General features: G+C 54.8%; 1 protein-coding gene and 1 long non-coding RNA gene across 2 annotated transcripts in view; one reads left to right on the top strand and one right to left on the bottom strand.

Moving 5' to 3' along the window:
- The first annotated feature begins 3,723 nt into the window (after positions 1–3,723).
- LOC135303368 (uncharacterized) lies at positions 3,724–9,855 on the top strand. The gene is made up of 3 exons (XR_010364854.1): positions 3,724–5,417; positions 6,077–6,160; positions 6,387–9,855. It is a non-coding gene; the product is annotated as an uncharacterized LOC135303368 (long non-coding RNA).
- RASSF7 (Ras association domain family member 7) overlaps positions 9,432–19,941 on the bottom strand; it is a 34,084-nt gene continuing 23,574 nt past the window's right edge. The window contains exons 2-6 of the mRNA XM_064425103.1: positions 14,132–14,285; positions 13,036–13,940; positions 11,891–12,059; positions 11,147–11,257; positions 9,432–10,449 (exon numbers count right to left, since the gene is read on the bottom strand). Of these exons, the coding sequence (XP_064281173.1) occupies positions 10,418–10,449; positions 11,147–11,257; positions 11,891–12,059; positions 13,036–13,940; positions 14,132–14,234 (1,320 nt within the window). The 5' untranslated portion in view covers positions 14,235–14,285 and the 3' untranslated portion in view covers positions 9,432–10,417. The remainder of the gene's footprint in view (positions 10,450–11,146; positions 11,258–11,890; positions 12,060–13,035; positions 13,941–14,131; positions 14,286–19,941) is intronic.

The raw sequence follows: 19,941 nt of genomic DNA, 5'->3' as shown, positions 1-19,941 counted from the left end.
GCGCCTGCGGCGGGGGGGCGGGCCGAACCATTCGGGACGGGGGAACCATTGCGGGCGCGCGGGCCGTACCACTGCGGAGCCGCGGGAGGAGCGGGCCGCGCCGCTCGGTCCCCGCGCAGCGCCGGTCCCGCTGCGGCCGCTCCATGGAAACGGGGCTGGCCGCATCCCTCCGCCGGTGCCTCCAGGCTCTGTGGGGGGAAAGCGGGGCGCAACGGCCCCCGTGCAGCTCCGTTCCGCTCCGCTCGGGGCTGGGAGCATCCTCGCGCAGCGCGGTGCGGTCCGTGCGCACACGGATCAGTGCTGGATACCCCTCGCAGCCGCTGAGGTTTTTTTCCCCTGTAACTTCTGTCGGCTGGGCCCGACCCCAATGTTCCCGCGGCGCTGGGTGAGCGCACGCACGTAGAGCAGCCAGGGCTGGTTTCGCGCTGTTCCGTGCGGCTCGGCCCGGGCCGTGCTCGGCTGTCCGCCGGCCAGGGGAGCGCAGCCCGGCCTCCGCTTGCCCGCGGACGTGACCCAGCGCCGACGTGCGTGTCCTCGCAGACACTCGGGGCATTGTCAGCAACCAGACGGGTACCGGGGAGAGAACAGGCTCCTTTTCCAGAGAACACAGAGCGGGACAAACCCGCGCCAGCCTCGCTGCTGCCTGCCTGCTCGAGGCCTGACAGGGGTGCGAAAGCCCTGGCGGTGCCCCAGCCGGTGGGCACGCACTGCCTCGTGTTGGAATCCTGCTGGCAAGATTGCGCTGCAGAGAGGCAACTTCTCACTTGCGCCTTAGCTCCCGCGGGGCTTGCCAGCCTCCAGGGATGAGACTGGGGGCATGTTCCCCCGTTTGGATTCCTCCCCGAGTCCCCGGGCCAGCCCGTGCCGCTCCCGCCATCCGCGAATGCGCTTCCCTGTCGCTGCACACATCGCGGCTCTGGCACCGCCGCGGGCACTGGAGGCCAGCCGGGAACAAAGGGAAGAGCTGCAGGGCTGGGATAAGCGGGAGCTCTGCGCGGGACAGCACCGGCCGTGTCAGCAGGACATTTCATCCCAGAGATTAAGGGCTGAGCCACCAACTTGTTTGGAGCTGGAGGGGAGCGGGGCTGAGGCAAACCGAGCGGGGCTGTTGCGCAGCCCTTGGGCCCGGGGCCTTGCCAATAGCAACCATCCCGTGAGCCGGGCGGCCTCGCCGCTCCTTTAAACACTCTGCTGGCACTTCCAGAGCAAGGGCTCGGTGCCCCTCGCTTTGCCCCTCGCTTTGCCCGCAGCAGCGCATCCCGCCCTGCTCCGTGCTGCGTGGTTTCACACCGCGGGCAGGGAGGCCCGAGCAACATCCAGAGCTTGGCAGCCAGCTGTGCTGCACCGCTGCAAAACACACTCAGTCCCTGTGTGCTTACAGTCAGGAGAAGGATTTTTTTTTTAAAAGTAAAACCTGGAATGTGTAGTACTGCCTAGAAGAAGAGAGACTTGGAGCACAGGAGCCAATGGCACGTGTGTCCCTGTAGAGCAGCTGGCAGAAGCAGCAGTGCTGCTGGGAGCTGTCAGGGCCGTACCCAGCCATGTTACTTCCCACAGAAATACCTATTTTATAAAAAAGAGTATTTTCCATGGCTGTGCCTTCTTTTGTGTCGGCTCACGCCCGGAGGGTGGAGGGGTCGGTGTGCTCCGCAGACGATTTCTCTCCAATCCAGGCACCAGCCTTGTGCTGGGGAAGATGTAAAATACGTGACTTTTCCCCTAGGGCTGCTGGGTGAAAACAAAAAACCCCCACACAGCATGCACACAAAATGACAACAGAGACAGCCTGTCATTGTGCGGGCTGTCACGCAGAAGAGGGGCTGTCCCCCCATCCCCCCTCCACACCGGCAGCGGGAGAGCAGAGCCACGGATGAGTGTTAAAGCTGAACATGGAAGGAAATCCTTTCGATGTGGAATTGCCACCGGCTGTCAGGGAGCCCGCGCTGGGTTTGGCTTCCAGATCTTGCTCCAGATTACAAAATACCCATCGGAGCCGGGACAGCTGATGCCGAGGGAATTTTCAGAAGGGATGCAGAGCTCGTGCCTTTTGCCGGACAGCACGCACTGTCAGTTCACCAGGGATGAGGCGTGTGGCTGCTGTTTGGTCGGGGCCACATCCGCACCCGAAGTGTTTTTTCTTGCCCAGCAGCAGTCTGAATGAACCGGGGGGTCACCACACTCGTGCCCGCTCCCCCGGGCGCGCTCTGGTTTCCGATCTGTTCGAGGAGGGCGGGAGTGTGACTTCGGGCCGATGGGAGCCAGCCTGCGGGCTCGACGCCTGGCTCTCCGAGTCTCCAAACAAGACTTTTCCCACTACGGGACGTCGCCGCGCCCATCCATAAAGCGCTGTCTTTGGTGCTTGGCAAATCCTCCTCGAGGTGCGCTAAAATTTTCAGCATTCCAGCTGTTTGCTTGGCTGCGGCTTGTAGAGTGATGGGCGGGAGCGAGCTCACCCCATGAGACGAGCACGGTTACACTGAGGATGTACAGAAAGCCTCCCAGTGCACGTCCCTTTTTTGGGGAAGTTGCTGGAAGCGGACTCCCGGGGCCGAGGGACCCCCTCCGCCCCCGGCACTGCGAGGGGCACTCGGGTTCGCCACGCGCCCAACCCAACACAACAGCAGAGCGGGGAAAACATACAAAAAATTAATGTGACACCGTGACATTTGATGCAGCGAAAGAGAGGCGGCAGTGGCGGGGGCGGCCGGGGACATCCCGGCTCCCCCCCGCCCCGGCCCCGTCCCTCCCGCGCCGCCTACGTGCGCCCCGACACTGCCCTGATGGCACGGCCCCGCCGGGCCGTACCATGGGCCGGGCTCCGGCGGGGGCGGAAGGGGGCCGGAGGGGAAAGGGGGAGACGAGTGGCGGGGCCGCGGGGGTCCAGTGGGGAAGGGGCTCCTCGCGGGCGGCGGCGGCAGGGCATGGGGGCGCCGCCGGCGGCCGCCGGCCCGAGCGGGGCGGCGAGGGCGGGGAGGGCGGGGGTCGGCGGGGCGGGGTGAGCGGGAGGCGGGCGGCGGCTCAACAGGTACAAATGGTTCCTCCCCGCAGCAGCAGCGACGTGCAGAAGCGAACGCGCCGCGCCCGCCGCTGTCACCGCCGGGGGGGCGGGGGGGCCGCCTGCCCGCCCGGCCCCGCCCCTCCGCGGCCGTCGGCGGGCGGTGGCGGAGCCGCCATTGGCCGCAGCGGCGCGGGGGCGGGGCCGGCGGGCGGGCGCGCGGCGTCGCTATTGGCCGGAGCCGCGAGGGGGGCGGGGCGAGGGGCCGCGGCGCGCGGCGTGGGCCGGGCCGGGGCAGAGCGAGAAGTTGGCGGCGGCGGCGGCGGCGGCGGGAGCGCAGGTGAGCGGCGGGAACGATCCCGCGTTCCGGAGCTGCGGGGCAACGCCGGCCCCGGGGCCGCACGGGCCAGCCCGTCCCGGGGCTGGGAGCGCGGGGCTGCAGCTCCACGCGCCGCGGAGCCCGGGCACGGCGCGGCTCCCCCCTCCCGCGCCCCATCCTTCGCGCTGCCCGGTGTCGCCCATGCTGCAGGCGGGCCCCGCCGCCCCCCCGTCACCCTCCAGGAGCAGGTGAGCCACTGACTAACGCACATTGTGCTCTCGGCGACTCCACTGTGCGTGTGACAGCGGCTAACCTGCTCCTCGGACATCACTGTGCGGCCGCCTCGCCTGCCCGGACCCGCGCCTCGAAGCCTCGACGCGCTCCTGCCCTCTCGGCCAGCCAGGTGAGGGGCTCCGGCGTGCCAGGGACCCGGCTCCCCCACCCGCCGCCACTGTCCTGCCTCCAGCGGCTGCCCACGCTCGGCCCCGCGGAGCCCCGAAGCTGCGGCGGGGTCGGTGTGCCCGGCGGGAGCGGGGATGGAGGGAACGGGCCGCCACGGCGTGTGGGTGCGGATAGTTGGTGGTAAAGTTGTTCAGGAGGGATGGCGTGTCCCCCTCCGTTCTCTTGCTCTTCTCCAAAGTAAGTAAGTGCTAGCGGACTCCGTACCAAGTTAGAGACGCATCGTCCCGGCCGGTGACGTCTTGAGAGCCGGTCAGTGACTAACTGAACTGCTATTGCCAAGGGTGTGTTAACAGAAGAAACTCTGCCTAGTATTGCCCTGGATGAGTCACATTTAAAGGGAGACTCTCTAGTCTGTTAAAGGAAAAGCAGAAATGAGGCTCACTTTCCTTTTTTGCTGATGTTTTTTTCCATCCCACCCCTCACCTTTGCTTGTTGTTTACTTCGTCTTGTGCCAGGGCTCTGTTGGCATCCCGGCCCTGGCTGGGCATTTGCAGAGCTGCCTTGCCCAGTGTGCTGTGATGTCACGCTGGGGACTCTGACTTCATGGCCCCGAGGAACAGGAAGGCGAGCCAGGCAGGGACTTTTCCAGCCACCCACGGTGGCTGTCACTAAAAACGGAGGAAGTGACGAAGCAGATGGCTTCTCCTACAAAGTTGTCTCTTGTGATTTTTCAGCTGGTAAAGAAGCCTGGTAGTCGAGTGTATTTTCTGAAGAGCAGCACAGCTTCATTGTCAGCAGAAGTTCCTAATAAGCAGCTAGGATTCACCAGAGCTGCTGAGGTTCCCTGGAAGGGTTCAGGTATTCCCCCTGTTCCTGGGGTTGCTCTCGTGTAGCCCTGGGCTGTTGTAAAGGCTTGGTCTGAAGGAATTTGCCAGTGCTCTGGTCAATAAGTAGTTAATTGCACAGAAGGCAGAGCAAGGTCCTCTGTTGGTAAAGTGTCTCTCTGAGAAGTTTTGCCTGTCCCTATCTCTCCTTCATGCTCTTATCATTTCTGCCTCTGGGTCCTAGAGGAATATCTGCTCTTCACAAGACAACTCAGTTCCCTCTGTGCTCTGTGTTTCCGTAGTGCTCAAACAGCCTGGGAAGATGGGAAAACCAACCAAAGTTACCCAGACATGCTGTCATGTTTGTTCAGAAGCCAAATGGGCCTTTTTTTTTTTTTTTTTTTTAACAGAGACAGGTTTGGGGGGCAGACAAGTTTGCAGCTTTCTCAGCCCTGAATTGCTTTTTTCTTCCCTAACTGCACCCACAGCATCTTCCCACTGCTGGTCCCTAGCAGGCAGGAGCACAGTGTAGCCACACGGAGAAAGGGAGGGAGGGAAAAACCTGGTGCAAAATCCATCAGTGTACAAGTGTGTCTGAGAGCTGAAACTGAAGGCCACAGTCCCCCTGTCACCCCATTTCGTAGGGGACCATGCACGTAACAAACCTGTGTCTGGAATAAAGGTGCTTTGTTTCTCTTTGCGTGAACAGCCCTGCGTTTGGGACTGTGCTGGCTGAGGAGTTGACCCCAGGAGATGCCGCTGGCAGGAGCAGCTCTGCAGGTCGCCTGGCAAGGCCTGTCCCAGTTCCCATGAGCAGCACCATGGTGTGGATGCTCCCGACTTCCTGCTACCGATGGAACCATCCTGTTCAGCTCCAGTAAGCAAAAGGAAGGGGTTGAAGTGAAATTCGTTTGGCTTTGCCTTTTACTTACTGTGTATCTCCAGTAAGTGGGGGGAGCATCCAGATCAATTCCTGTTTTTAACATTCTTCTGGCATGATTCAAAACTAACCTGCTGTGCTGTCACCTGAAGTCTTCAATAAATGTGCAAAACCAGTGTTTGAGTGCTGATTACTGTAATCCAGGGCATCAGACCAGGTGAAGAGGAAAGCTGTGCCTTCTCAGTGATGTGTCTGATTGCACTGCATGCCTGGTTCCTCCCATCTCTTATTCTGCCTCTGTGGCCAGTGAAGGTGGCTTGAAAAGGAGAGCAGAAGGGTGTGGCATGGTTGTCCCTCGAGCAGAAAGCCCAACATCAGCCCTTCTGTCCTGGCCTAGCCCAGGGTGCTCCTGAGTGATGAGAAAATAACCAGGGCTGTGATGCCCCTTGATTTCATGTTTTTCAGTAGCTAATAAACAGATTTTTCAGATGGTACTTAGCTTGGTTAGAGGAGTAGTTGTGTTCTTTCACTCCAAACTTGTGAGATTTTTGGTGAGAGGCAGGGGAGTGCCTTACAGGAGGAGAAGATGTTGAATTTCAGGTCTGTTGAGCTGAAGGGACTCCTTGTGCTCTTCAAAGATTTTATTCTTGTTTCAGCTCTTCTTGGAAGGAAGGGAACAGGCCTTGCCCTTCAAGCACCACACTAAGAAGTCTTCTGTCCATAACATGTGCCAGTGTCAGGTGAGCCCCAGCGAAGGAGCAAGCTGCTCTGTGAGGAATAGAAGGAGTACATGAATTGTTTAAGAGGAAGTCAGTTAGTTAAATGCAAGCAGGGACTTATATAATACATCCTAAAAAAAAAAGAAAATTCTGCTGGCAGGAGGTTCCATTGGGAGAGAAACTTGCTCATCCATAAACAAGAAAATTTCCCAGCCTCCTCTAGTGCTTTATGATTTTTTTTTTCCAGGGCAAGGTAGAAGGCAGTCAGTCTGCACTCTGAGATGGAGAATGAAAAATCATCTTAGGAGAGCAGACAATGTTCCCTGCATGGACACACACGCCAGTTCAAACAGCTCTTCTTCATCTGCAATGAACTATGCTGGGAGAAGCTGTGCAGCCAGGAGCAAGCAGCAGAGCATCTGTACACCACTTGGGGAGCAAAACCAACAGGCATTTTCTCCTCCAGACATTCACACCTTTCCTTATGTAACTGGTGCTGAAGTGTGTGCTTTGAAAGCTGCTTGCCAAATCCAGGGGCTGGGAGGCAGCACAAATGCTTCTAGCACTCTAGATGAATTTGAGGGGGAAAAAAAATCCCCAAACCCAAACACCCAGGAACTCGTACAAATATGTAACTGTAATTTGGGGATGGTTCAAGTGTCTGCAGCAGTGTTGCCCTGAAGAAACTGCACTGGCCTGGGGCAGCGCTGGCACCCAGACCACCATCTGATGAGGATGATGAGGAGCTGACTGTCCAGGATAGAGGGGTGAGGAGCTGGGGGCCATTTTTCTTACACAATATTAAAAAAAACCCCAAAAACTAAAAAAAAAATCAGGTAGTGCAGCCAGGAAAAGGGCGCCAGGGAGGCTGGAGGTGGCTGAAATACTCTTCTGAATGGTGCCTTGTGCTGGCAGAACCTGCAGATTTATTAAAAAAAACCAAAACAAACCCAACAAAAATGCAGGACTGCTCACCAGTGAAAAACAGGTATATCCTTCACTTTGTGACTTTTGGGTGGCACTAGAGCTAACCAGGAGAAGCATCTGAGGAGAGAGAAGCTCTGAAGTCCATTCCTGCCCACTCCAGGGAAGGAAGAAGCTGCCCACAGCGCCTGAGGGACATGGGGACACGAGTCCCTGCGCAGGCAGCACAGCATCCTCAAGCCACCCTGCACGCTTGGATCCCTGCCTTGCCTGCAAGCCAGTTGTTCCCTCTCCAGTACGCGCCGTACGCAGGGCTGCTGGTTTGTTTTTTAAGGGAAAAAAATAATTTATTTGCTTTGTTTTAATCTCATAACAATGGGTAATGGTAATTTCTTCCTACCACTCTGTAGTGGCCTAGAAAAGGACAGCATCATCTCCACTGTAGCAAGAAGGCTTGTCCCAGGGCATAAAATTTTAATTAGGAACAATCACGCAGCCTTGAAATGGGAATTGCGAGCAGCAAAAAAGTCAAACCATCAATAAAATATTCAATGGCAGAAATGTATTATTGACACAGACTTTAGAGCAGCTAAAAGCGGGAAGGCGGGGGAGCGGGTATTGAGCCTCGCTGCGTTAAATAACAGGCGGGGACCCGCCCGGGCACAGGCCCCCCGAGCCGCAGGAATATAGGTCACCCTCGGCCGGGGAGCTCCCGAGGTAACACAGGAGTTTGATTACCACCTCTGCCCCACGTGCACCACAGCAGGGACGCAGTAATCACAGCAGTTTATTACCTCGTGAAACACTGCTGGCCTAGGCAGCAGCTGGGTGATGGTGGGTAGGACACAAAATGAAGAAAATGTGCAAAGAGCCAGTCTAGAGCTGCAAAGAGTTAACCCCTGGTCACAGCCCTCTCACTAGTCCCATGCCTGGTTACCAGTGGGGGACACAATTGATTTACTCTGTCTCCCACCCATGCAACAGTTCCAAATCCCGCATGCCAGCCAAGGGGCATCAGCTGAAGGGCCAAATCTGCTGTGATATATATTTTAAATCCTTATTTTCCGCACCCTCCCACACCTCCTTCTAGGAAAGACTGGTGCTGGTTTGGCCTGTTAAGATTATGACTGAATTATGACTGAACCTACAAAACTGATAAATAATATATAATTGTAACAGCGGTGAAAAAAAACCCCCAAACATTCAAATTAATTTTCTGCCCCCATTCAGAAGTACCATAGGTGATGACTCTTTTCTCTTCCTGTTTATTTTGCAGAAGGCAAGGCTACAAATATAACCCAAAAAATGAAAGATCTGGTTTTAAACCTGCAGAGGTCAGTTTTTTGGGATACACAAAGGATGTCACATGACACACTGAAATCTGGCCACGTCCAAGGCAAGTGGGTTTTCCAAACCTGCTTTTCCCTCCCCTCCCCAAGCAGCACTGAATTGCTCTTTACAATGTCCATCACCCACTTCTTAGAAAGGGAGAATCTTTAAAAGCAAGAGTCCAAAAAAAAAAAAAGGACATGAAGCCCAAAAAGCAAACAAGCAGGGACAAACCAAATGCAGCTGCATGGAACAAACACATTTTTAACTAATTTTCCTTGAGATACATGATTTAAGGAGGAGGGTGAGGAGGAGCTTGAAAAGCAACCCACCCAAAAAGCCCCAATTCAAAAAAGGCAGCTTTGAAACTGCATCTCCCCACTGTGGCAGCTCTCCAGTCATAACCAAAGACACAGCAGTACCAGTGGATCTCCCAAAAAAACAAACTTTAATCCTTTAATATTACTTGATCAGCCTGCTGGGCTATGGTGGCACCTAGAAAATCAGCTTTGAGAGGGGAAGATGTCTGCAGGAACAAGAGCCCAGCAGAAGCTCAGGGGAGATGGTGATGGACAGCAAGAGCTGACATTCCTGGCTGCTGTTATCCAGGTGCAGACAAAGGGGCTTGGAGGCAAATGGAAAATTTCCCCTTACCTGCTCCTGTCTGCAGTTGAGCGCCACCCCCTTTGCCTCCTGTCCTAAAACGCTCTGAGCTGCTGCTGTGCATTATTAAAATGTTGCCATGTTTCATCCCAGAGACGGCCGCATCTCACCGGAGACAAGCCGCATCCCCTGGTTGTAAAGCATTTCACGGTTAAAAAAGAAAAAGGGAAAAAAAAAAGAAGAAAAGAGCACTGTGTGCACAAGAGTCAGTCGGTTATAAAATACTCACAGCTTTCATTCGGCAAATAGAAAGAGATGGCTTGGAAATGGAAGAGGCAGCTGCGGGGTGCGCAAACCGCTTGGATGTGTCCGTCAGGCGCCGGCAGGGACGGCTCAGCCTGGCCACAACAGCACACTCACACTCGCTTTGCTCAAATCCTTTCCCAAAGATTTATTGAAAATTGGATCTGCGGCGCACAGGATTTACATTCGCACGGGGGAAGCGGGGTTTTACCAGGAACGCTGTGCCCAAGTCACATTTTTCGCACACGACACGCTGAAAACAGGCTCAGGGATCTCCCAGACAAACTCTTCCCCTCCCCAAACCGCTTTGGTTTTGCAATTAAAATACAAGGTGACCCACCGCGACAGATGAACAGAATGGTAACTACTGGCCATCGAGTTAAAAAAATTAAAAATATCAGGGAAATGTCACCGAGAGTATTTTGGTCCTGTTCCCCACTCACACTACTACCGGGGAAGGGCTCATTCTGCAATTTTTTACTTTAAAAAGAAGTTGAAAGATTAAATGAATTTAAGAAAAACAACTCCCGCTGTGTGCTTCCTTGAAGCATGGTCTGTGGCACCATAGAAAGTGGTTTCTCCTACAGGTTTCTTATAATATACACAAAAAAAAAGACAGGCCAGAAATTTGTCTTAAAACTGCTTTGGGCCTCCCCTGCCACCAGTGACGAGGCTGTTTGTCATGGCCCCACTTGCAGTGACGAGTTGCTGTAAAATCTGTTAACTTGCTCCATCCAGGTGAGCCTCCACGTGGGTCTCCACTGCAGCTTCACTCCCCTAGTCAAAGGAACAATGACTTTTCCAAATGCACGATGGATCTTTTGAGAAGGCTATGCAGAATGGGTACACTGCTGTTTTCTGTTCAAGATAGAAACTGCTTAAAAAAAAAAAAATAGAAGGGAGTCGTTTTCATCCTCAGGGGAGGCGGGTTGCTTTGTGAGATCAGTCTCTAGTTTTACTTTACAGTCTGTAAAAATATTCTGTCTGGCCATCCACATCCATTCACAATATAAAGCAGTAAAAAAAATATAAAATATATATATATATATATATATATAATATGGTTTATTTATACAGTTACACTTTGAAGGCAATTGATTTTCCACTGCCTGGGCCCTTCTACCTCCAGATGCTCTGCCTGGTTGATACAACTGCAAGACAAGAGAGAAAAAAACCACCTGATCAATCCCACCATGGTGGGTGAGCACTTGCAAAAAGGAGAGTGGAAAACAGGATGTATGTGAGCACAAAGCCTGGACCGGGCGATGGGAATGCGGTTGCTGCAGTGTCCTGAAGGATGGGTGGATGTATTGGGCTGTGTGGAGGACGGCAGCAGGGTTTTGCTGAGGCGAAGATGGCATGGGTGGGAGTAGGATGCCAGGGGGAGGCAGCATCACCACAGCTCTCTTTTGCTGCACCCAAAAAACAGATGCAAGGGGACAAAAGAGTCACGGGGGGTAGAAAAGGTTTTGGCATGAACTGGTCACTAAGATGGAACAAAAGAAGCTCTTGTAAAAGACAGGAGACAAGTCCTCCTCATCCTAACTGAGCAAGGTCTTAACCCTGGGGGATACAGAGTGGCAGGAAAGGGGATGAGAACCATCCTCCACAGCTCCTGGCAGGGCAGAGAGCCAGGCTGCCAGTGTGTGAGCCCCTGGCAGCACAGCAGAGACTGCCGGAGTGTGAGCTTTGCGCTTCCTAATGGCATCTATAAATAGCTCTGGCCTCCCACCACAGCACACGCTTGCTCTCTGCAGCCCATTTTGGGCAGCAAAAGCCTCTCCCCTCTTCCCACCCATCCTCTGCAGAGCGGCTCATGCTCCCGGGGCCCCACTGGGACATACGCACCCTCGGGGTTCAGGCTGGACACCAGGGGCTCCGGCAGGGTCCGGGGATGGCCGAGGAGCTGCTTGGTGCTGACCTGGGGAGGCAAGTCTGTACCAGCGGTGGGAGAAAAACCTACAGGACAGGGAAAAACATCCAGCTCAGGCAGGGCTCGAGCCTCCCAGGCTCGCTGGGCACAGCCACTGCAGTGCCGCAGGGCAGTCATGTCACCCACTCCGGGTGCTCCAGAGGAGAAATGACCAGGTTCCTTTCCATAAACCCCCCCGCTGCCTTCTCTCATGGCTGTGAGGATGCAGACAAGGCCCTGGGCACCACCCTTCCCTCACCAAACACAGAAAGGTCATTTGTGGCCAGAGGATGTCCCCACCAGCCCACAGCCCCTGGGGACTGACGCTGGCCTTCAGCCACATGCCTTCTGCTGCAGCCGCTGTGCTGACATGAGCAAGGCTGTAAAGGAAAGCTCCCTGCAGCCACCTCGGCCCCAAAAGCAGCAATGCAGGATCAGACTCCCATGCATGTCTACAAGCAGCTCCCAGGATGAGGAAGGAGCCCCAGGAGTGACAAATCTCTGAAACCCGATGGAGTGGTGAGTGACTGCCATGCCAGCACACAAACCCCCACCTGCCTAATCTCAGTGCCCAGGGGAGAACTGGTCAGCGCTGGGGCTGACCCCTCAGAGAGGGGGCAGGCAGCGGGCGGGGGTCCCGCGGAGCAGCCCCGCGGCCGAGCCAGCGGCAGCGTGCTGACCTCCGTTTCTCCGGTAGGCTGGCAGCTCGCACGGGCTCGGCTCCGGCTGGGCGTCCTCCTCGGACCTGGCCTGCAGGACGGTCACCGTGGCCCCCGTCTGCTGAATAAACTGCTGCAAATTACACTGCCTCAGCTCCTTATTTAACTCCTCCAGCTCTTGTGTCTGGGCCTGCAAAACACACACCGAGGGGGGCACAGGGTGAGCCGCATGTTCCCCCCATGCCCCAAGCCAGCCGGCAACCATCCGCTGGGGCTGCTCCCCTGCTGGGGCTCACCCTGCCCGTGCCAGCAGAGAGAACCTCCGGGCTACTGCGGCTCAGCCGCCCCTCTCTGAGGGCCTGCAGGAAGGGAGGTGCCCAGGCAACAGGGACGAGGAAGACGCTGGTGCGGGAACAGCCCTGCTCTGCTGCATCTCCACAAGAGGGTGCGAGCAGCCATCAAACGGCGGCCGCTGGGAGATGCCAAATGCAAATGAGATGCTCAAGGAAAGATGCTGAAAGCATGGACAGCCTGGGGAATGCTTGGCTGGATAAAAGCTTCCCCATTTTGTTCCAAAGGGGACATGGTGGGTAGAAGGCAGGAATCATGCAGCCCCTTGACCCCTGATGCTGGGAGGCTGCAACAGGAGAGCTGGGGGGACATCACAGCTCATCTCAGAGCTGCCATCTCCACACTGCGCAGCCCCCCACCATGAACCCAAGCCCTGCATGGTCAGAAGACTTTGTGCACAGGCACCATAGAGACCTGTGCTATGCCCTTTGTGACTCCCTCATCCAAGATGATATTGACCTTTGTGCCAATGCCACCAACCCCTCATGTGGACCACTTGCTCCAGCACTATTGTCCGTGCTGGAGCGAGGTGATGCTGTGCTCCCGGAGCACCAGTCAGAAGGAGCATTAGCCCAGACATAGCTTGCAGAGAAAGCAACTGGTGTGGGACCCCATGACAGTGGGGCATGGGTGGTGGTGTCCCTCTGTCTGTGATCACTGCTGCTGAGAGCCATGTACCCAGTTCCCACGTTCACTGGGCAGGTGGAGTAACCAACCCCACTCAACCCATTGGTCTAATGTGTCTGGAAAGCTGGTCCCACCCCCTCCTGAAGCTCTTACCATCCCATGGGATGGCTCAACCCAGTCCTATCTACCTGCAGGTTCTTTTCAGCTTCCTCCAGGGCCTTCTCCACGCTGGCCAGGTTGCTCTCCAGCTGGGTGCCTTGCTTGACCTTGGCTTCCAGGTCCCTTTTCATTTTGGTGGCCATGTCCTCCAGCTCTATGGGGCTGGGCATAGAGATCTCCTTCCCCCTCTTGGCCCTCTCAGCCATCTCCCATTGGATCTCCTCCTGCAGGGCTTCAGTCCGGATACTCAGCTCATAGATCCTCTGGGTGTACTCCTCCAGGCTGGCCCGCAGGCTCCTAACCCGCTCCTGTCGCTCCCGCTCGCACTCCTTTTCCAGCCGGAGCTCACTATGCCAAAACTCCTCCTCACCCAGCTCTGTCTCGTTCCTCCGCACCACTTGCTCCAGATAGAGGATCTCATTCTCCTGGCCAGCAAGCCGGCTGCGCTCCCAGAGCCGTAGGTCCATTTCTAGGGTATCCCCATGGGCCTCCAAGGAATGCAGCTGCTCCTGCTGCTGCAGCACTCTCCTAAAAAGCTCCTCCTTGGAGGGCTGGACAACACCACCACCCTCCAAGTCTAGCCCATCCCGTGCTTGGTGCCTCCATCGGCCCATGGTGAACAGCTCGCTGGAGCCTGTAGGACCCAGGCTGAAGGTCATGGATTTTTTCGGCTCCCTAGAACGGGGCCCATCTATGCTGGCGAGCCTGGGCTTGATGGGCAAGCTGGCCCGGATGAACGTCCTCTCGGGAGCTTGGGGAGCGCCCTCCGAGGAGGGCCGCTCGGCCATGCTGGGGCCTGTCCGCCGCAGGATGAACTGCACGTCGTTGGCATACTGCCCACACTTGGCCAGCGACTCCAAGGGACACTCCAGTGGCAGCAGCTGCCGCTCCTTCTCCCGCAGCTTCTGCACCAGCACATAGCGGCCCGTCTGACCTGCCGGGAGGAAGTGAGCACATCAGATCGGGAAAGCAGAGGCCAGCAGGGGTGTGCTGAGGCTGCTGCCCCACAGGCAGTGCTGGTGGCATCCCCACCACCACAGAACAAGTCCTCCACCCACCCAAGGACGCCTCTTCCCAGGAAGAGCCTGCAGATGGGGCACCCCCCGGCAGATGGAGATGGCTCACCGATGGCCCGCGCCAGGGCGATGACCACTTCTTGGCAGGTGGTTTGCTCCGAGACTCCGCACACGACCCTCTGGATCCCATCCACCCAGACCTTCAGCTCCATCCCCACAGCTGCCGGGCCTCAGGTGCTCTGGGTCATTGCAGGACAGGCTGCCTGTGGGGAGAGAAGAAATCACGTTTCCATCCCAAGCCACTAACAAGGAGTACAAGACATTTTAAAAGCAGTGTCATTAAATCAACATCCCATGGGGTGAATCCTAGACCAAGAAGTTGTTCACTACCACCCTGTGCACAGATTGCACTTTTGCTGATGTTATTAAATGCTGATATTCATCTGCAAAAAAATTTTTTTTTCTTTTTGTCATGTCTCGACAGTGGGTCCAAATCTTCCTGTGGTGGGAAATGATGAGGTTTGTGTGCCTGTGTGGTGCCCAAAAGATGCACGGTTATTTCTGCTGTGAGCATAGACTTTTAATGGGTTTACTGGACTTTCACTGCAATTTCTCTGGAAATTTGAGAGAATTGCACTGAGGGATTTTCTAAACAACATCGGAAAAGGCAGACAAACTGCTGGCTGCCCGCTTTTGCAATGATATAGAGGGAAGGAGCAGATAATGCACATTTTAATCTTTTCATATTTACATCCATCTCAATTTATCAGAGAGAGATTAAGAAATTAAAGCCTCTTTCTGAACAAAAACAGGACCAAAGGTAGGGTTTGGGAGGGGTAGCCAGGCATAAACACCCATGACAAAGCCCAGGCTCTGACCAACACCAGGCCCAGCTCAACTCCCATCCAGTGGGTACTACTACCATAAAACAACACCTCTTAGCCTGGGCACACCCAACTCCTGTCTCTTCCAGCAGCTCAACAACTGCAACTGGCATAAATTACAAAAAATTAAGCACAAGCTGTAAAGAACCCAAATATTTGAGCTTACAGTGTTTCCAAACATGCAAAGATATATCTATTTTCCCTGATATAACACTGGTTTTGACAGTATCAGTCTTGTGTGAAAGCCCTGGATGGAGTAACATACAATAAAGTTTCAGGCCCTCCATCCAGGGGGATCACAAAACGCTTTCCCAGCTTCACCTGGCTGGTCACAGCCCCTCCCACTGCTCCAGCTACCCCATGTTTGCAGCCAGGCCATGAGAAAGCTTGACCTTAGGTTAAACTCCACTTCTTCATTATTTTTTGTTGCCTACTTGAGTAATCAAAGGGAAGGCTTGAAGGGTCCTGTCTCCGGTGATGAGGAAGTTTAATCGTGGTGTGAGAAAGGCAAGGAGAAGTCAATGAGAAGCCAAGGAAGACACGGATTCATGAGGACGTTCTGCGCAGGTGCTGTGTCCTGCTGGTGCCACCTCCCTGCCCACCTCCAAAACACGGGCACGGAGCAGCCGTCACAAATACCTCAGCGCTGAGCTCATGTTTGCCTTGGCTGAGCAACCAGGGAAAACCGTGGGGTGAAGGACACCTTGGGTTCGGCCCACCTCCCCGTAAGCCCCAAACCACTACAATTTGCAAGATATAAATTTCAAACTGTGTTTTGGCACCACTCCCCAATCCTGTGTATTCAAGGCTGCAACTGTCCCCCGGCATGGAGCAAAGTCCAGGTGCCACTGCGGCACCACCCAAACCACTCTGAAAAACTGTTGTTTCACTGTTGTTCACCACCCCCCAACCTCCCCCTCAGAGCACCCTAACACCAAAACCAGAGTGCAACACATCCCATGGAGCATTTCCTAGACCCCCCTTCCCTGGCCAGGGACCAAGCTAGTCTCAAATCCAGCTTCTTGTGCCACAACCCAGTAAGGGGGCCAGGAGCTTAAGAATAAACAAGAAAAATAACCCAGCTCGCTGAGTCGCACCCGACAGTCTCACCTTGCTGGCAGAATCCAGGCGCTGCCGCGCGCTGTGGAGCAGGATGGCTGCTGGCACACGGAGCCCGGGCACCTGTCTGGGTTCAAACCAGGCACCAAGCCCTGGCCCCGCCTTGGCCACCGCTCCAGGCAATCATTTACCAGCAGCCCGGCGAGCGGCACAGCGCTCCGAAGAGCTGGGACAGAGGCAGCCAGCTTTGCTCCCCATGCAAGAGAAACCCCCCAAAAAGCAGCCAGGGCACAAGCCCCACCACATTCTTCACCACCCCAAAATCCAATGGATTTTTTTGCTTTCTTAGATCCTTGCAAGCACAGGGGGTCCTTGCTGTAACCTCTGGGAGTTGTCTCCAGCTTGCTGCCAGATACAGGACGTTATCTGTCCCCTTGAAGAGGACTGAGGGCTGCTCCTCTCCCTGCCTGCCCTCCCCCTGCCTTCTGGGGAGGATCAGCTCCCACTCAAAACCAGCTTCACTGCCCCTCTTCCCCCAGATCCCTGGCCTCAGGAGGGAGCTGACAGAATGAAGGTTCCTCCTTATCTGAGGGGACCTGCAGTGCTCCCTGATGCCCTCAGTTTCCGCTTGGGGACATCACAGGCTGTACTCAGCATCTCATTCCCAATGCCCCACCACGACAGCATCACCCTAGTTAAAAAAAAAAACAACACCATATTACCCCATCAGGCAATAATAAAAACATTCACCTTGCCCCAAGCAGCACCTTTGCTGTAACCCACTCAGTTCTTTACCATCACTCAAAACCACAGCAGCTGGGGGTGAGTCTCACTGCCTCACTTGCAAATAGACCCCCCTCTTAATGGGGTTCCCTGCTGACCCCCTGCATTAATAGTGGGTGGCTTCATTACACCACCAGGTAGGAGAAATAATGGGCTTTTTTTTGGGGCAAGAATTATTTTTCTTGGGGAAGAGCAGCTTCTCAGCAGAAGGCAGGTTTCCAGCTGCCTCTGTTTGTATTTGCCCCAGGAGGTCACTTTGATCATGAACCAGAAGTGCAGGGAGCTGCCAGGCCCTGCCCCAAAACAGCACCAGGGAAGCCAGCAGGTGGCTGTGAGTGCCACGACACATGACTGCTGTTCCCAAAGGCCACTCATTTTATTCTAAATAATTTTTATTGGAAGCTGATTAACAAAATGACTAATTTTCTGTTCCCTTTCCCCATGTGATGGGTCCTAAAATTGAGGGTAGGGATGATTCATGCCATGACTTCAACAGATTTCCTGACTGGAAGTCAGAATTTCAAATGCTGACACAAAAAAAAAAAAAATTTTTTAGAATTAAAAATCTCAGATCCTGCAGCTTTATTTTGATTCCTGGCACTGCTGTCTCCCAGCCTCTCAGAGATTGTCAGGCTAAAGGAAGTGGAGATGAAGGAGTATTCCTGCACGTGCAGGAGGATGCACATCTTGCTCCTGCTAACTGCCATCCTGATGGCTGCTGGGACTCACAAGGGCTTGGTGACCTCCCCTGGACCTGAAATAATGGAATATTGGCCAGTCAGCCTCCTCACAGAAGTGACAACCACTCCTGATTTGTAGGACCACCTGCCAGTCCCCTATGGAATCTCTCAGAAGCTGAGACAGCACCTTCCAGCCAAGAACTGCAAGCACTTGGCAAGAGTCTTTCTACTATGTTTTGCCACACACAATAATACTAATTAAAAAAAACCAACCAAAATCTGTTTCAGAAAAAACTCGCCCGTTTTGCACCCAACAGCAAGGCCTACTGCAACCCAAATACCAAAGTACCCCAAACATCTCTACCACAGTTTCTAAAAAGGACCATCTGGGACCAGCATAAAGGTTTTGAGATGGGCAACCTGCCAGCACTAAGGCTTCACCCATTTTTGCAGGTTCACTCACCTCCCTCACTGTGTCCACCCCCTGGCAGGGAGCTGGGTACAGGGCCAGGTGGCAGGACAGGAGCTCCACAGGGAAGGCTTCCAAGAAAATATAATTAATATTGAAAGGAATTCAGAAGACCAGCCTTTCATATCAGGGTTTGGGCTGAGGGTAGGGTCACAAAGACTCATAGTTAGTAAACTGCATCAGTACTTGAGAGCAGGCTGTGATGAGCCTGCCATCCATGAAGCAGCAAGGTGTCCATAGGGACCAGCAGCTTTGCATCCTTTTGGAGGAAAATGCTGGGGTACTCTCAGTTGTTTTATTTCCACTTTGAACCTGACCCTCTGGCTCCTGTCCCACTCAGTGCCAGGGGGATGCTCATCCCAGCTGTGTGCAGACACACCAATAAAAACCCCAACCCAACACATGAGTAAGCAGCAGGAGGGGAGGAGAGGGCTGGCCCTGAGCTGCCATCCTCCGTGCTGGGGCGCTGGCAGGCTGGCTGTGACTCACTGCCCTGGACCAACTGCTGCCGTGACACATCCAGCAGCTATTTCATACTTCCTCAAGTCTCCCCCTGCTCTAAGCACTGGGCTCAGCTCCTGCACTAAAGGGGAGAGATGGTACTTGCCCACCTGCTGAAACCTCCCTGTTACTCTGGTGACCAACACAGAGAAGATCCATAAATAACTGGAGCCTCCTGACAATGCCTGCAGCAGGGTGGAGGGGATGGGACATGGTCCAGGTTTCCCTCCAGACCATGAACTGTATCCTGCTGCCGTGGGACCCTCTTTTGGAGTGACATCACCTGCCCTTGGCTGAGCTCTTACGGGGACTGAGCAGTTCTGCTGGGCTTTCCATGCCATGTCCATCCCAGGACAGAAGGCAATGCCAGGGCTGACCGCTGGCTGGTCCAGCGCTGAGCACAGATCAGCCATGGCAAGGTTTGATGCCATGGCACATCCCAGGCTGGCAGCTCCCCTGCTGGGCAGAGATGACCATCCACATCTCTCAACAAGCTGTCCATGCAGCAGAGTCTGGCAACCACCCATGGTCACTGCCATCACAGCTGGGAGCACCAGGCAAAGCCCCAGCCACTTGGTGCATGAGCTTTCCACCATTCCAGCTTGTCCTGAGGATGCCAGGCCCAGGATCCTGAAGGAACACATCCTCTGGCCTGGTGCAAGGCAGCCAAGAGGGTCACCTACCAAAGGCAGCAGTGTCCTGTCCTTCAGCGTGGGGGCCATCAGGGTGAGGCTGGGACACTTGCACAGAGCTCTGAACTGGAGCAGCAGATGGGTTACTTCATCCCAGCACAAAGAGTTGACAGGGGTTAAACAAGCTCAAGAGGTGACAAACAAGTCCTACCAGAGTGGTCACAGCCCAGAGAGGCAGCTCTTCATCCTTCCACCATCACAGGGAGGGCGTGCAAGTGCTCCTCACACCCCAGCCTAAGGAAGCCACCAGCCCTTACACAAGGCAGCCACAAGTACCCAGGAGCAAGGAAGCAGCCTGCATGGGGCTCTAATTCACACCCAAGCAGCTTATTTAGGGGTGGCCACAATAGCACCATATCCTCAGTTCACCCATCATCCCCATCCAGCTCCCTACTCTGACATGTTGTGCCTGACAGAAAGCCCTAAAAAATGGCAAATTACCAAAATTGGTAATTTAACCTGAAGGTGCACTTTTACCAGAGATATGTGGATGGACCTGAGCCCAAACACCCCCCAAGGGTCTGCTGCCTTTCAATAGCAGCTTCAGCTGTGGGCACCCTACAGCACATAATGCACACTTGGCATCAGCAAAAGTCACATCCGTGTTTCAAGGGCTTTTTGTACTAAAGGACATCAAAGGAAAACTGTCTTGTGGCATTTGCATGCTCGAGAGCTAAAGCATGATTTGAGCCAGAAATCACAGACCACCATGAAAATCCTCTGGCAATCCAAGGGGGCACATGTCCCACACAAAGATCTTGCAATCTTGCAGGAACAGCCCAGAGAGACAGGTTTCTGGAGAGCCATAAGCAGCACACCAGCAAACCCCCATTAAAAGAAAAATAGAGGCT

Source organism: Passer domesticus, chromosome 6 (assembly GCF_036417665.1).
Source record: "Passer domesticus isolate bPasDom1 chromosome 6, bPasDom1.hap1, whole genome shotgun sequence".
NCBI classification, from domain to species: Eukaryota; Metazoa; Chordata; class Aves; order Passeriformes; family Passeridae; genus Passer; species Passer domesticus.
Note: the sequence above shows the minus strand (reverse complement) of the source record. Positions and strands in the feature narration are given on the sequence as shown.